Source organism: Mesocricetus auratus, unplaced genomic scaffold (genome assembly GCF_017639785.1).
Source record: "Mesocricetus auratus isolate SY011 unplaced genomic scaffold, BCM_Maur_2.0 contig_7741_pilon_obj, whole genome shotgun sequence".
Classification (NCBI taxonomy): Eukaryota; Metazoa; Chordata; class Mammalia; order Rodentia; family Cricetidae; genus Mesocricetus; species Mesocricetus auratus.
This window is the reverse complement of record NW_024430159.1, coordinates 1-16,762: the sequence shown is the minus strand read 5'-3', so window position 1 is coordinate 16,762 and position 16,762 is coordinate 1. Positions and strand designations below refer to the sequence as shown.

The window sequence follows — 16,762 nt, the reverse complement described above, 5'->3', positions numbered from 1 at the left end:
TTCTCTGAGCCACTCTGAACAGACTACAAGTGTCAAGCCTGGAAAGCTGTGAGACTTGGCCTGGAGAGATGACTCAGCACATAAGGGTGTGTATTGTTTCTGCAGAATCTCCCAAGTTTGATTCTCTGCAGCCATGGCAACTTCCTGTGGTTCTAATTCCAGTGGATTTGATGCCTCTGGCCTCTAAGGCCATCAACACACACACACACACACACACACACACACACACACACACACACGGAATGCACTTATACACACACACACACTCATGACATTTTAAAACAAGGTAAAATGAATCTCTGTGGGAGGGAGCACCACCTCCTACACACGCAGTTGAACCTCTTCTTTGCAAATGAGGAAACAAAAAATCCCAGTACTGCTGTCCTTGTTCAGCTAAGACATGACTGGCTGCCTAGCAAGAGTGTCCCAATATTCTGAGTTAGCATCCTGTAACTCCAAACATTTGCACCCCCCAACCTGACACTCCTTACCTTTCAGGGTGCTCACTCGAGCAGTCATGTGGCTGTCTCCACGCTCACTGTGTGTTGATATGCAGCTACGCCTCCATTGCATTTTTTTCACGGCCAAAGCCAATGCCTTAGACAGTACAACTTGTCATGAATTTCTCACCATTAATTAACAAAGAAGTTGTTTATCTCTAGACAGTAACTCAATGTTGTTACGAAGAGAACATCCCAGTACTCATAGAGTGATGTTATGAAAGGACAGTAAACCTATAAATGTTCCTCAGTCAGTCAGATGGAAAAAAAAAACAACGCAGTTCCTCCATTTAAATCTACTATTCTCATCCAGTCTGAATAGTGGAACCAACTAAGACATTCATTTTAAATGTAAATGTAATTAAAATCACAGGGAGAAACCCCAGGCAGAGGGTTTTACTAAAAACTCTTTGGTGGCAGGACAGTTAACCCAATGACATAAAGTTAAAGCTACTTCTTTGTTTTTCAAAATATGTGGTCAGAGACAAGGGTACCTTCAGATTCAAGTTGTTCCAGGCCATAGGAGGTGGATGTATTTGGGTGGTTGATAGATGGAAGAACCTCAGAAGGGAGTGCTGGAGAAATTGTGGGAGCTTCCACAGTCATTGCAGGGGGTGTCATTGGAGAGCCCAAAAATGGTATGAAGTCCTCATTTGGCACAGTGATTGTGTCCATTATGTCTGCCAAGTACAAGAGACAAGACTTGACACACAAGACCGTCATTACAGAATGTGTTAACATATGCTTTGATAAGCAAGGAAGCAGTGTCTCAAACACAGTAAACTCAGCACTTAGTCCAACTCCTCTTCTCCCGTCAACCCAGCTACACACGGAAAACACTTCACCACCTGGGAGAAGCACAGCCTCAAATCATAACTTTGCTTTTAAAATTTAATCTCCCATTTATTCGATTGACAGTATAATGGATGGCATAGAATTTTGTATAGGGGACCAAAGGCAGAACATGCACCAAATTAAATGCCAGGGTTTACTTTAGAAAGAACAAGTATGCTTCACAAAATCGTGTGGAAACATTTGAACCTAGAACTGTAGCTAAAGTAGACTCTATTTCAAAGCATCCACATGAAGCCCCCACATCTACAGAAATTACAGCAATCATACCTTGAATCATTAGAATCTCCCTAGACAGAATTCACACATGCCCAAGTTTATATCCATGAGCCAGAGGGAATATGTCCATAGATATAGACATAGATATAGATATATAGATAGAGATAGAGACATAAGATAGATATATAGATATATAAATTCCTATGATTCAGAGCCAGAGGGCCCCCTTATATTTCTTATGGGAATATATATTGGTACAACAACCACTATGAAAAGGAGACATTGGTCCCTATTGCCAAATACACATACATCCTGTGGTCAGCATATATCCATTATCTATGAGACAGTCCTTTACAGGTCCAATGCAGAACATGCAGAAGCGTGACCATAATAGCTGTACTCACAACAGCTATACCTGTAAATGGCCCAAATGCAGACAGCAGGAGCACAGATGGAGACCAGATGAATAATGAAATGTGTTTCCATAACTGCGTATGATACAATGGTCAGAACAACAAACTACAGAATGTATGAAAATCAGAACAGTAAGCTAAAATACAAAGTTCCCAAAAATTTATCCGTAGCACAGTTTTTTTGCAGTGATATATTGTATATGATTTATTAAAGCCACTGGAGATCAAAAAAGCAAAGCAGTCATACTAGTTAGCCATAGAAGCCAGGCAGTGATGGCACACACCTTTAGTTCTAGGACTCAGGAGACAGAAGCTCAGGGCCACCCAGGCTACATGCAATTGAATCGGTCTATGAGAGTAACAAAACTCGCACCTTTAATCCCAGAACTCACAAGAGGTATTTAAGACAGAAACAGAATCTCAGAGCTGGCGTTCATTCTCCACCCACATTGAGGATAGGAATGATGGATTCTCCAGCCGCTCTGAGGAGAGGTTACAGTCTGAGGCTTAGTGGAGAGATCGTGGAGACAGGATCAGCCCTTTCAGCCTGAGGTAGAGTAAGAGCCAGTAGCTTGGCTTCTTTCTTTACCTGACCCTTGGCTTTAACCCCATTATCAGTCTCGGGGTCTTTTGCTTTTTGTGTTATAATTTTTCTTATAAAGTTAGAATCAACAAAGAAATGAAAATGTGTGTAATTATAGATACACAAAACCTGGAGGTAGTGTGGAGAGAAGGAGATGATGAAAACAAAATTGATAACGCTGGTTCCCAGTCAGAAGAGAGACATGTAGGGTTAGGGTTAACAGATTTCATGAAGGTGGAGGAGAACAAGAGGGAACAAGATGGCCGAGGCAGGGAGGGGTGCAATGGAGGAGCAATGAAAGACATATCTTAATAGAGAGAGCCACTATGGGCTTGGGAAGAAACCTGGCACTAGGGAAATGAAGGTTATTGTGAAGACTCCAGAGTTGAGTTTTGCATGTTTTGTTTTGGAAGGGGGATCAGGAGGCAGGATTAGAAAGTATTTACTAAAAATTTAAAAAACTATCTCAATGAATATCTTATCTTTACTTGGATAATGGTGAAACAGAGAAATGAAGAAATATATATATTTCTTAAGTATATGCATATTCCCTTGATAGAGCAGGACACTTCACAGTCTATAATACAGAAAGCCATAACCTAAGTAGACATTACTGGGAAAGAACAGAGGCCTACAGAAGTTCAGCAGCTTTCCTGAGGTCACAGTCTTAGAGACAGCCAAAGGTGACTCCAAACACAGATCCTCACTATTTTTACATTTTTCTACACTGGCTCTTAGGAGGGAATCCTCAGGAGGCTTGTACTTGGGGAACAGAAGAATCCTTTGAGGCTACAGCACATTTCTACAAACAGAGAGTTGACCATCTTTCCAGGGAGGGAACACATGCATGCCTGTGAAAGGCCAGAATCCTCACTAATCCCAGTAACTCACACAGTAAATCCCACACTCCTCCTTCAAACACTGGCCCCACACTCCCTACTGACCTTCCATAGAAGAGGTGACTTCGAGAGACGGAGGGACAACAGTGGGGGAGGCTGGAGTGGCCAGAGACACCCATTGTCTGGACAGCTCAGTGGCATCCACATCAGCAGACACAGGAGCGGGGGATGGCATGCCTTCTTCAGGCTCCCTACTGTCTCTGGGAACCTCAATATGCTCTTGTGTCACCAAGGGTAATGTGGGGTCTGGTTCTTGAGTGGACATTGTCATCTCTTGAGTGATGTCTAAAAAGGAGGAAAACATTTTTAAGTAAACCAAATTCCGATACATAGAAGTCACTATGAGGTCAATTAATTGAAAAAGGGTAGATAGCTGTTTCAGAAACCAGAACAACAAAGACAACTTGGGAATCAAAGGCCAGTTATTGGAGCTGCTTGGGGGATTTGTGGGCAATCTAAGGCAGAAATAAAGAAGGAAATGTGTAAACAAACAAATAAACAAAAATCTAGAATAAAACTGAAGCAAAATAGGAAGACAGATAGCTGGGCTTTTCAGATATACTTGAGAGCTGGTTGAATCAAAAGATAAACTATAAAGAACTGAGTCACACTAAAATCTCTCAGAAGTATTTTCCCATATTAATTTTCACATCTGCATATATAAAAGGAAGGAAGAAGTTGGCAATTTAAAATAAAAAATAATAATTACGCCAACCAGTGTAACCTAGTTTCTGTGATGGACAGGCAGGGCAGTCATGATGTGGTGTGCACTCTTAATTTATCCTTCCACATCTGTTAAAGGAGAAGGATAGTAACACCATCCATGGAAACCTATCCCATACTACACATACTACAAGAACACATACTACAGAGCCATCTTACTTGGGTCTGAATTTTGATTCAAATACTCTCTAACTTTGTAATCCTAAGATAATTACTGAACATCTTTAACCTTCAGTTTCTTGAGAAAAATATTTACCTACAATCTTCCTTCCTTCCTTTTATTTTTTTTGAAGCAGGCAAAGTCTTTATATTCCAAACATGAAGCACAGTACCTTGCACAAAGCAGTTTTTCAGCAGACATTTTTTCTTTATTGTCTTATTTTTAAGTATGTGTTTGTGCGTGTGTGTGCACATTAGTGTAGGTGCCCATGGAGGCCAGAAGAGGATGCAGGATTCCCTGGACCTGGAGTTCCAGGTGAGCCCCCTGATGGGGGTGCTGGGAACTAAGCTCAGGTCTTCTGCAAGAGCAGTAGGGACTCTTAACCATCAAGCCTGTTCTCAAAACCATAGGTAAGTGATGCAATTATTACTGAAAGTATAGTTAATCACCAAATAGCCTGAATATTATCAAATCCATCTTACTTTTTAGCTTGCAATCGTAAAAGTCCAAAATACGACAATACAGATGTGCTGGTGTAATATATGCTAGGGGCCATGTGACTTCATGTTCTAGGAACATAAGTGCTATGGACAACTGAAGTAAAATTATTGTTTCATCTTAGTAATCAACTTTATGCTTACACGAGCTCCACTCGGTGTCTTTTTAAAAACAGAGTATGCTGTGAGTGGTGTGAGTGGTGGTGCATGCCTTTCCTCGGGTCTTGAGATGCGAACACGTGGACCTCTACATTTGAGACCATGCAGGGTTACAAAGTGAGAAACTGTCCCCTCACAAAAAGTTTAAATAGAACTTATAAAACATGATCTGAAAACATCTATGAAAAGGTACACTTTTCAGCCCCTTTAGACTTCTAAAAATGAATTAGAAACTAAGTATGATAACACACAATTATAATCAGAGCACTCAAGAAAGGGAAGTGAGAGAACCAGGCATAAAAGCCACCTTTGGTTATTTAGCAAGTGTGAGTCCCAGAACCTGAAATACTGTCTCAAAACAAAACAAACAAGCAAACAAAACCTAAAAACTCAAGCAGGCATGTAAACTATTCAGTCTTACTTTTGTTATTTATCAAATGATCACATTTACCATTTTAATTACATCTCAAGAAAACTTTATGAGCCATATTACAAATCTGTTTTATTTTTGTCTTTTCTTTAGTAGGTTCCTTGGTCCAGGTGAAAATGTTGTATATTTTAAAGCAATTTCAAGTGAGTATATGCACTTTATACAAAGTCTTTCCTTCCGGATGCTATTATGTAATCAACCACATAACAAAACATAATTCATCAAACCAATATTAGGGTTTCACCTTCTAATATTCAAAGATGTCGAGGCTAAGAAAAAGGTGAAAATTAAGAATAAATCAAGTTGATGATTTATATTTTCTTTCCATATACTTTCTAAACAATTTATTTTTGAGTAGATAAGGTCAGAGAACCCAAGTGGTTAATACTACAAGATAAATTTTACCTAATTATTTTTGGTGAGAAATATCAAAGATGTGCATATATTTTGCAATGAGGTATAACAGTTATCACACATTATTGCAGAACTGAAATATATACCTGCTTCCTTAACATTTTTATATGTATTTCTACACTGGTTTCAATGCTGTTGGCTGAGACACGTGACACCTGTTTCTGGAAGCTGTCCTGCAGATGTAGAATATTCTTAAGCATCCCTGACCCCTAGCCAGGAGATGTTAGAAGTAACCCCCAGCCAAAACAACTCAAAACATCTCCAAATGTTGCCAAGAATTCCAAGGAGGACTAGGATGTGCATGGAACTGCCCTTAGTTAAAGAATGTAACACGTGGAGGCTATGGTTTTTTAAAAGAATATATATGATTTATTTGAGTATTCTGTGTTTGATTAAAATTTGAGTAACTGTTTCTAAGTCACCTAGAAAAAAGTAAAACCAAAGTCTACCTTAGCAGCACACATCCCTGATCTCACTGCTCACTGGGGAAGCAGTAAGACAGATTTTGTTTGAGGTCAACTGAACTACATGGTGAGTTTAAGGTTAAAACTGAAGTAAACAGACAAACAAATGAACAAACAAAAAAACACCCAGGAGTGATGACACACATCTTTAGTCCTGGCAGTTATGGGCAAAGGTAGCAAAATAGTGAAGTCAAGGAATCCTTTTTGAGATCCTATCTCAAAAAATTTCAAAAATAAAAAAATAAATCCAAATTGAAAGTTTCCAAATCTAAAGAGTGTTTGGGGGGTGTTTTGTGGCTGTTTTATGTCTTTACATTTCCCTCTTACCTTCTGGCACACTTCCTGCTGCCCGATGTGCGTCAGACTCATACTGAGAGGTAGAAACCATGGTTTTTGAGAAAAGCGTGGTCCTATCCTCCAGAGTGGGTGCTGTGAAGCCTCCAGCACTTGGGAACGGGTTCGTAGTGGAAACTTCAGGGTTTTCTGTTGGACTCGTGGGAGTAAAGGGAGCTTGGTGGGTATAATCAGGTGATCTCTCCTCCTCCAGTGCAATCATCAGGGCTGTTCCCATGGGCGTTTCTCCTTCAGGCAGCCCCGGAGCCACCTTGTTAACCTCTGTGAAAGTGAGGGTCCCATCAGCCCCCTCAAAGTTTTCATATGCTTCATGTGGGGGCTCCGTACTCACTTGAGTCTCTGTATTGTCTCCTGAATCTGGCGTCCCTATGAGACCTACACTCCCAAATTTGGTGTCATCCCACTCATCACTTGAGACAGAAGAAACAGGAACAGCTGTGCTGGCACTCACTGTGACCTTGAGGTCCCCCAGAAGACTGCCAGTTGTTGGATCAATATTCAAGATATCCTCAGGGGTTGACACTAAGTGTGTGGTGGCAGTGGTCTGGGAATTGCCACCTGGTTTCTCTGAGGGTCTCTTCCCATCAGGCTCTGTATCTGTTGTGGAATCAATACGAGGAACAGCAGTCATCCCCTTGGATGCATCTGTCTCAAATTTCTCAGTTCTTGGATTGGCAGTTCGCATTTCTTTGGTTTTTATATAAGATGTAGCTGTGTTTCCCAAGCTAACTGCTTCCTGACTTTCAGTGGCAAACAACTCATTATCCACATACTTAAGGAAGTCACGTGTTACATCTGTGATCCCTTCTCTAATGGGCTGGATGCTAGAACTGCTATGTGGTCCCTCCAGGTAAGGATTAAGAGAAGTAGGGGAAGAGACAGCAATGATTGACATGGCCTTAGAAACTCTGTGTTCAGGAGACATCTTTGCAAGCTGTCTGGGACCATGCCCTTCTTCACTGGCTGAGATCACTGGCTCACTGGAAGAGTGAAGATCAGGGATGTCAGGATGCAGAAGCCCAGCTCCTGGAAGATGGCGTTCTTTGTTGACAGAGGTTACTTACTTTATTTAATTGCATCACTGATGATCCTGCAGACAGCACCATAGGAGATTCAGAGGGCATCTGCTGGGACATGTGCTTTGGAGCAGAGGAGATGTTTTCTTGGTCACCCGTGTTCATCTCCCAGGACTGCTGTGTCTCCCCATGAGCATGTGCTGTCTCCCTCTTTTCCACTTTTGGGAAAGCTAGACAGTGGGTGGCTAGGGTGAGGCAGACAATGCTACAGAAAGCCACAGAGCCGTGCAACAGAGTTGGTCTGCTCATAGTGGAAGAGAAATGCAAGGTGAAGGAGTTGACAGTTCCAGGGATTGAGTCCTGTAGAAAAGTAACGCATAGCACACTGTCATGTGGATATATTTTGAAAATAAGCTCCTTCAACTTAAACCCGAAGAACAATGATCTCCTTGACTCCTCCCAGAGAAGGGATGTAGGACATGGTTGCTCTATTTCTTTGTCCCCTTGAGACCTGGATAACCCAGATCACTTTTCCCTTCTGAATTCTGCAGCTGATTTAACTTAAAGCTCCCAAAAAATGGTACACAAAATGACTTTAGAATTTAGCACCATGTCTAGGAGATGGAAAGTAAATGTTACAAATACATTTTAGAAACTTTTGTGTTTCTGTGGTCTGTATGTTTGTGTCCCTAAAATTCATAGGAGATCTAATCAGAAGGACAGTGTTGGGAGATAAGGCTTTTAGAAAATGCTGTCATGAACACAGGGCACTGATGAATGGGTCCAGGGTCCCTGGAAAGAGCCCTCAGACATGTCCTTCCCCTCTTGTCTGTCGTCATGTGAGAGCAAATACATACCTGCTTCTATGAACCAGGCCCTAGCCCGACACCTGATCCGCTATTGCCCTTAGCTTTGACTTCGAGTACAGCATTATAAGAGATGAATTTGATGGGTTTTGTTTTTCTTATACTGTATCTGGAGTTGTAATACAACCCTACTTCAGTCATGGTATTTTGCTACAATAATCAAAATAGAAAGTGTGCTTTTAAAACTTGATGAATATAAAAACGTGTTTAAAAGAGGTTATTTTCATGAGTTTAAGAATACATGGAATGAGTTTTCACCAAAGCACGTCTTTAAAATGTTCAATTACTTGCAACAACAAGTAAAATTATACAGAAAACCTTCATGTTGCAAAACTTCATAATCAGAAACTGTGAATATTTGTTATTTGAAAAATGTTAAATTTGCCCTTCTTGCTGGTTCGCTGTGGTTTATAGTCATTAGATTTGGTATATTCTTTAAACTATTCACATTCTCATTACAGCTCAAAGTACAACCACATATTAAGACAGCCTGTTGTCTTCACAATTCAAAAATTTATAGCGCTCTGTCCCCATTGTGCTGGGTGTGGCCGTTTGATTTACATTATTGTAAATTTCCCAAATCATGGTCCCCAGTATAATAAGAAAAATATGTCTGAAATAACACATGTCAATGCATGCCAACATTTGAGATGTCACTCTAGTTTAGATGCACCAGAATATGTCTTATTCCATAGCCAGGACACATGTGCCTATAGAGAGTTTGTCCTGATGTCTCACTTTTTCTTACTTGAAACAATGACAAATGAAAACTGTGAATCAAAAGTGACCAAGGGCAATGAGATCACACCTTGGGATTTCTGTGTAGACAACCTGAACTAGGAAACTAGAATGATATTGTAAGATACCAAAACACTGATAATAACTGCACTAATTTCTGGTTTGTTTCAGATCTGCCCAGGAAGCCCTCCACTCTCCTTCCATTTGATAAAATCTTACTAAACATACTATAGCATGAAATGGGTGCCCAGGGGCAAGGCCTGAAGCTCAGGGACAGAATGCCTACTTAGCATGCACAAGGACCTGAGTTCAAAACAAGATAGGGCCTTAAAAACTTAGTCTACATGACGTCATATTTCTTGATAAAATCCAGAATAGTCCAAAGGACTGTAACAGAGTTCAGAGGGGCGTGGACTAGCTTGGGAAATGATTTCTGAATCTTTTTGTTGTTGTTAAAAGTTGAATAAATAACTTCAGTTCTCCCTTTGATAAAATGGGGCATTAACAAAACACCCTTTGAGAATCTGCTACCTCTGTGAGAGTATATTCGCATCCTGTTACCATGAAGGGAAACAAAACGGTGCTTCTGCGGTCTCAGCATGATTCCTTCAGGAGTGGAGTTACCACACATGTGAACGAGACTGTACGTTTTATGATTTATGGTCTTGTGGACTGAGAGGAAAATTTTATGGACAAATTAGATTTAGTGGAAAGGAGAAAAATGTAAAGGTTTAACAAGCCTCAACCACCTTTCCAAGACAGAATTCTCCTTCAGGGTCATATTTCCATCTCCATCTAGAGTTCTAAATGTCTGTGTGCAGGGAAATCTGCCTGCTCTAAAGGATGTTGCTTCTGTGATTAAGTGCTGGCCACCTGCTTTCCAAATCCAATTACAGCAGAGAAAGTGGGGGTGAGCCACAGCCTTTTGTGTGTCCGTGTGTTGAGGCCATGTGCTCCCTTTCTCCACGGCTGCAAGCAACATCTGAAGTCCAGGGGAAAGAGAAACGATGGCCTGTAGGAATGGCAGCAGCGAGCAGTCTGCCACTCAGATTAATAGATGACTTCAGTGCCTTCATCTTCCAATCCTAGTGCAGGTCCTATTACCCTGCCTAGGAGTTAGCATCAGACAGGGGGAACTGTAAGACATTAGTAAATATGACCCAAAGGGTTGGCCACAGTCAGGTTGATGATAATATCCTTAACCCCACACAAACCATGTAGGCACGTTTTGTGGTCTCTCTCCTTGTCTTTCTTCCCTCTGCTCTATACCTCCTATGTGGCCAAGTACCCAGGAGAGAGGAAAGGCTGAGCAAATTTTGTCTGAAAAGTCATTCGTGTCCTTAGGGTACTGTGCTGGGAGAAGAGTAAAGGGGACATTTCACCGCTTTTGAGCATCCGTGTCTTGAGTTAAATTATCTCCGTCATCAGAATACTCAAGGAGCAAAGGAAGGAATGCTTCTCTACTGTTCATCCTGCCTCCCTGGTGCTGTTCTTGCCTTCTCTCAATGTCCCTTAGTTCTGACAAACTAACCAAGTTCCTAACAAGCAGAAGGTATTAACTCTACCAAGTTTAGAAAGCATTTCTCGGAGAGCTAATCAGTATCACTTTGTCTGTCACTCCCTATCAAGCTTCTCTAATGGCTTGGCTGTGCTCTGAGCATTTTGGGTGGGCAGATAAGCTGTTCTGTCAGGCATTGTCTTTCACCATCTGAAGTAGACACAGTCCAGGATCTCCTTCTTTGTGAAGTCTGGGCATAGTCAAGCTTCAGTGACAATGAAAAGTGATGTTGAAAAGCAAACAAAAATTGTAGCCTTAGACTTAAACATCGGGTTTTGTTCACGTTTACTTGATCTGTGTTTTCCAGCTGAGATGAAGAGAGGTATTGCTTCAGTGTGTTACCAAAACAAAGACACGGCAGAGAAACCAGCATGTTAAACATTTTTACAACCAATCCAATGGATAAATTGCACTTCATGTCTTTTATAAAAGCACCATGCACACTCTCCTAAGATTACTGAAGCCACAGGTAAGTTGTGAAAACTGGCTGCTATTTACAGTAATATTGTGAAAAACTGAGGAGGAATGGAGAGGAAAAATCCTTACTCTAAGGCAGAAGCAGCCTTTTGTAGATCTGTCCTTTCTCCTTTCTGTCCAAACAGATGCTTGAACTTTAAAGCAAGGACAGATCCTGCAGTGACTGCTTGCAAAACATTCATTTGCAACTCAAACTGACAAATAGCCTTCAAGTTCCTGATGGGGTCTTCCCCTGTTTATAAAGTCCAGTAGCTATTCAGGTCTGCCTCAAGCACAACTTTGTTTTCACACAACTTTCAGCATCATCATCAGTTTTTTCTCTTATAAATCCCCCAGTCCCAACTTCTGTGATTCTGTGTTCATTATCCCTCTTGGAATTGTTGCCTCCCAACTAGAGCATCATGATTTTAATTTCCTTCTAAGAGGGACTCTGTCTAGACGCTCTCCTATGTAATCTGTTATAGGCCACCCAGATGACTTGTTCTTGAGAAGAAAATGACAGTGATCAATCAAATGTGGCTGCTGCCTGGGTAATTCTTTGTGCCAACTTTTGTTAGGTGCATGATGGAAATTTACCTTATTTAATCCCTCCTAGTGAGGCAGGTGTTACCATGATCCTGATTATCTTTTAGATGAGAAAACTACATGTTTGCAGAGGATAATTAACATGTTTCAGTAACAGCATGTAGTTTTGTTTGATCTTTTGGAGTATTTCAGATTTCAAGGCTCTTGCTTTTGCATTTGGTTTCTCTGCCTTTCCAGAATGCAATGTCCCCACATGTACACCTACACAGCCACAGACCTCCTATTGAAACCCACATCAGGGCCAAGTAAACTCCCATTTTCTAATCAGGTACAGCTCCCTCTTAAGAACTTTTCTCACGCGCTTTCCTGTGGAATCTTTCACCATACTAGCCCAGGAACTTGTTCTTTTCTGTATCTCCTGCCCCTATCAAGCCTTGACCATGTTTCTGACAGAAAACTGCTGCCAATAAAATACCTGGCACTTGACCACTAATTGTCATCCTTGTAAGTTTTCTCACTCGGAACAAGACTACATCTCCTCTACGCTGGCCTTTGTTGCCTACAGTTTCCAGTAATGCCAACTAGATGAAGCAGATAGACAACAAATAGCGGATGGCAGGGAGTCAATGTAAATGATCACTTAAGGACAAGGAAGTGAGAACTCAGTGTTCATTCTGTACCAGAAGACTTGACAGCACTCAGTCTATCCTTACCTAAATGTATGCTGTGTTCACCACTTGGTCACTTTGAGCTGATTATTCAGTCTAACATTTTATCAGCACCAACACATTGTAACTTTTCAGAGTGTCTGTCTGTCTGTCTCTCTGTCTTCGGTCTGTCTCTCCACCACACAAAACCCAAATATATACATACTAATACACACACACACACACACACACACACACACATACACAGAGAGAGAGACAGAGACAGAGACAGTTACAGAGAGGCCGATATAGCTAACAAGCTTCTGAGTATCAGGTCAGCTTGTTTCTCAATTACCTGTCAACCTTTAGAAATCCAATTAGTAATTCTCTGATTGATGAAGGGAAAAAATCCTTCTTTGTAGGTCTCTTAATAGGCTTTTCTTGATCCTCATTGATTCATTGTCATTGTTTTATCTTGACTTGTTCTATGCATCAAGGTTCTCCTTGTCAATACTATTTCATTTGTCTGCTCTGGCTCTATTAATCTAGCTATGGCTTTTGGCATTGAGGCACCACATTACAGATTCAGAATGTTATTGGCAACTCTCATGGGTCCCTTACGTTGGTTCTAAGATCTGGGCTGGATCCATCCTTTCCTGTAAATGGAAGAGTGAGGATGACAAATGATCCTTTCAGCATCCTGTTCCATCACAGAGGAAAGAGAGAGAATAAAATAGCTACAGGTGGAGTGTGTTCCCCATGAGGTGCCGCAGCCCAGGCCAGTGCTGCCTGAGAAGAGGGTGCTTGGGCCCATCAGCTGCCAGCAAAGCACACTCTCCCCCATGCAGATCACAAAGGAGTTCTACATATCTCCCTTCCTGAGCAGACAAAATACCCATGCTTCTCACTCGCAGAATATCATCCTATCCTTGGTAAGAGAAGAAACAGAGCATTCAGATTCTAGCTGAACCTTGGGCAAATCATTACAACAAAGTTCCCAAGATGAAAAATGATGATGAGGAGACTCACACCACCACCACCATCATTATCATCATAAGCATCCTATTTTCTTCCAAGGGTAAAAAACAGACAAATAATGACAGCACACATGAAAGGAGTTTGAAGAAACATAAATACCGTGCAATATAAGACATGCTAATGCAGTTCCAATGTACAAGTCCTTCAAACTGCAAAGATGGGAGAATTTGAAAATTCTGCAGCATCAGTGAAGTGTGGACTATTTGTTCTTCACCTAACTTCCTTTTTCAGATCTTCAGTGCAGAGTCTGTCCTGAGCAGTCTCCCTCACGAAGTGGTTGCTTCCACGTCAAACAGCTCTTTTCAATGGCCCAATCTGACACCTTATTTCTGTCCTTTGTGGTTCACAAACCTCAGTCACTTGGCAAGACCTCTCAGCACTAGTTGGCCTTTACAGGGAAACCAAAAGAAGTTTCACAGCGTTTTCGCATCTTCAATAAGTAAATGTAACATGGAAAAATAAGACTGACCACACATTTATTAACTGAAAAGAGTTTCATCTTAGAGAATAAACCCAGACTACTGTTGGAGGGATTCTTTACCTATGTTAGGATAAATAATATTCAATTAACAACAATGCAATGCACCATGCATGGTAGCCACATCTTCAGTCAGAGCACTAGAGAGGCAGAGGCAGGCATATCTCTCTGAGTTCCAGGACAGCCTCATCTTTACATCTGGCTCTAGGCCTCATGGGGCAACATAGCGAGATCCCATCTCTCAAGGAGGAAAAGAAAAAGAAAGAAGAAAAGAAGTCATATACAACTTGAAAGTTAAGTTAAAGCTCCTCAGTAGGGTGATACACATCTGGAATTAACAAGTTAATTTTATCATAGCAGATGACCTCAGCTTCTTCTTTTATTCTGTAGATACGTTTAAAATAAAATATTCTATAGTGACAAATTACCATAGTGTGAAGGACCAGCAGAAAACACCCACAATATATAGTCAGAAGCTTTGCATGAAAACAAAGGCAAATCCACATTTCCCTAATTGGCTCTGTTGCTGTAGCTACCTTAGACTTAGTGAGCCTTGGGAGTTTTGCAATCAATATTTAGGCTGGTCGTAAGCACGTGTTTCATTATTACAGTTGATGTAACAAACTCAACTTTATCCATAGAGCAAATCAGATCGACTTTAATCTCTACTCTGAACAATAGAACCAGTGTTCTGTCACTGTGAAACTGCCCTCCCTGGACTGAGTCTTTCTGAATGATGCTGCTAAGGATTTGCTGGCTTCCGTGCTGAAGCTGCCAGCGCAGAAGATGCTTAGCCGAGGGAGATAGATGCACAGGAGCTCAACAGAGGACTTGTGATCAAGGAAAAACACAAAAGAACAAGGAGGCATGAAATTTCTGACCACGAGTATTGGTCCTCAGTAAAGAGCTCTTTCAGAACTGTGTGGGTGGTTTGTGAAACTTGCTTTAACTCTTACGTTTCAAAGGAAAACTTCCAAAGGGAAGACATGGAGGCCGCTTGAAGCAGCCTTATTTGCAGTCTTTCACGAAAGATCTGCATTTTAATTTGATATCCAAATTTACTTTTGAAGGAAAGAAAAGAATGCCCCAGCTCCATATTTTTCAGAGTCCTATTTTGGCTGTTCCCTTGGTTAGCCAGAGTTTTAGTTTCTACATGATTATCATCTACATTGACTCTGTCCCTGGTCAGCATGCACAGGCGAGGTCTCAACACCTATGTGCCAAGCTTGAGTACGGAGTGCAGCAAAGCGTTTTCCCAGCCTGACCCTTAGGTCTGCTTTCTAATTAGGTGACCTTCCCAAGGAGTGTCCTTCATCTGTTCTGGGGGACCCAAGGAGAACTAGAAGGCTCCCAGACATCCCCACATTAAACATTCAAATGTTTGTTTTCAGTAAAGTAGCAGGACCCATTTTGGAGGCCTTGCTCGCCCCCACCTCTCCTGCGTTGCTCGGCTTTAAGTGTCACAGGAACACAAACGAGATCCATGCTTTGAAAGGAGTGACTCTCAGTCTTGGCGAACTTCTTTTACACAAGGTTGAAATGCAAGAGCTGGGAGAGCAAAACACGGAGCAAAGCCCAGACAAAAGCAGCCAGCCTGGACTCTCTGCCTACACAAAGGCCGCTCCCAGGTACTGACCTGCAAGTCTGGGGTGGAGCAAATAGTGCTGGAAATCCTTCAGGCCTGAAAGATTCGCTCAATGCTCACAGAACTGTCCCTGCTCAGTCAGAGCCTGTGTACTGCATTCCAGTGAGGGTGCAGGGTCCTCTGCCGCCTCCCGGAGGGCTGCCCCACTCACAGAGCGATCCCGCACCTCCCTGGAATCCCCCTGCACCCCTACCTCTCACCAGGTCTGCAGAAGCTGGTTTGTCCTCACCTGTGAGCATTCAGTACAGCTGAGCACGGAGGACAGGGGCTGCACCTGTGCTAGGCATCCCTACCTCGACCCATGCAGAGGCCGCCCACACTCCCTTGGCTGTCTGGGATGCCAGAGGGAGGGCGCTTGACTTTATTGTTTATTCATAAGGCTGAGGCTAAGGCTAGGGATTGGGCAGCGGGGAGGTACGCCCGCCCCGGGGCGATGACAGGCAAAGCCTCAGCACCACGCCCCTACAGCTTCCACTGGGGCAACTCCACCCCCACAAGCAGCTGGATCAGGGTGGGACCCAGATCCTGGGACACCTCAGGAGACCCTGCCCCCACCTGCCCCTCTTCACATCCTGGGCTTCTGAGGCAACTCTCTCCCTACCTTCAGAGAGGACACCAGAGCACTGTTCCGACCCCAGCAGGAATTTCTCCTGTGCCTGGTGAACAAGGAGCATTCAGTCCCTTGCTGCAGAGTGCGGGCTGTGAGAACAGAGGGCAGCTTAGTGGATCCCCTAAGGAGAGTCTCAAAGGAACTCTGAAAGAAGCTTTCCTTTCCTATCACTCAAGGAGAACATAAGAGTTAATACCGAGTGCAGGTTACCGACTCTTGCTTCTTCTCACACAAAGCAGGGTACCACATAAGTTACTGAGCAGCCTGCGGGAGAGGTCTGAAAAGAGCTATGATCCTTGAGGTTGAAGACTCAGGAGGGAAGTTGCTTCAATGACTTAAGGCAGGGATGCCCATGCCTGCCCTCCTTGAGCATCTCCGGGACTCAGTTTCCCCTTTTCATTCTCCTGTTTGTGAAGGCAGAGAAGTGTCTGGAGTCTGGGTTTTAGAACAGGCGGCATAGCACTTTCCCTTGGTTCTGAGTCTTATGAACTTCCTTC

General features: G+C 42.4%; 1 protein-coding gene across 1 annotated transcript; it reads right to left on the bottom strand.

Moving 5' to 3' along the window:
* Positions 1-403: 403 nt before the first annotated feature.
* Positions 404-15,998, bottom strand: LOC121138035 (armadillo-like helical domain-containing protein 4). Its single transcript, XM_040740872.1, is given in 6 exon segments — positions 404-597; positions 995-1,180; positions 3,512-3,751; positions 6,641-7,730; positions 7,732-8,043; positions 15,856-15,998. Coding segments are annotated over 6 exon segments (1,908 nt in total). The 5' UTR covers positions 15,895-15,998; the 3' UTR covers positions 404-556.
* Between the last annotated feature and the right edge of the window lie 764 nt (positions 15,999-16,762).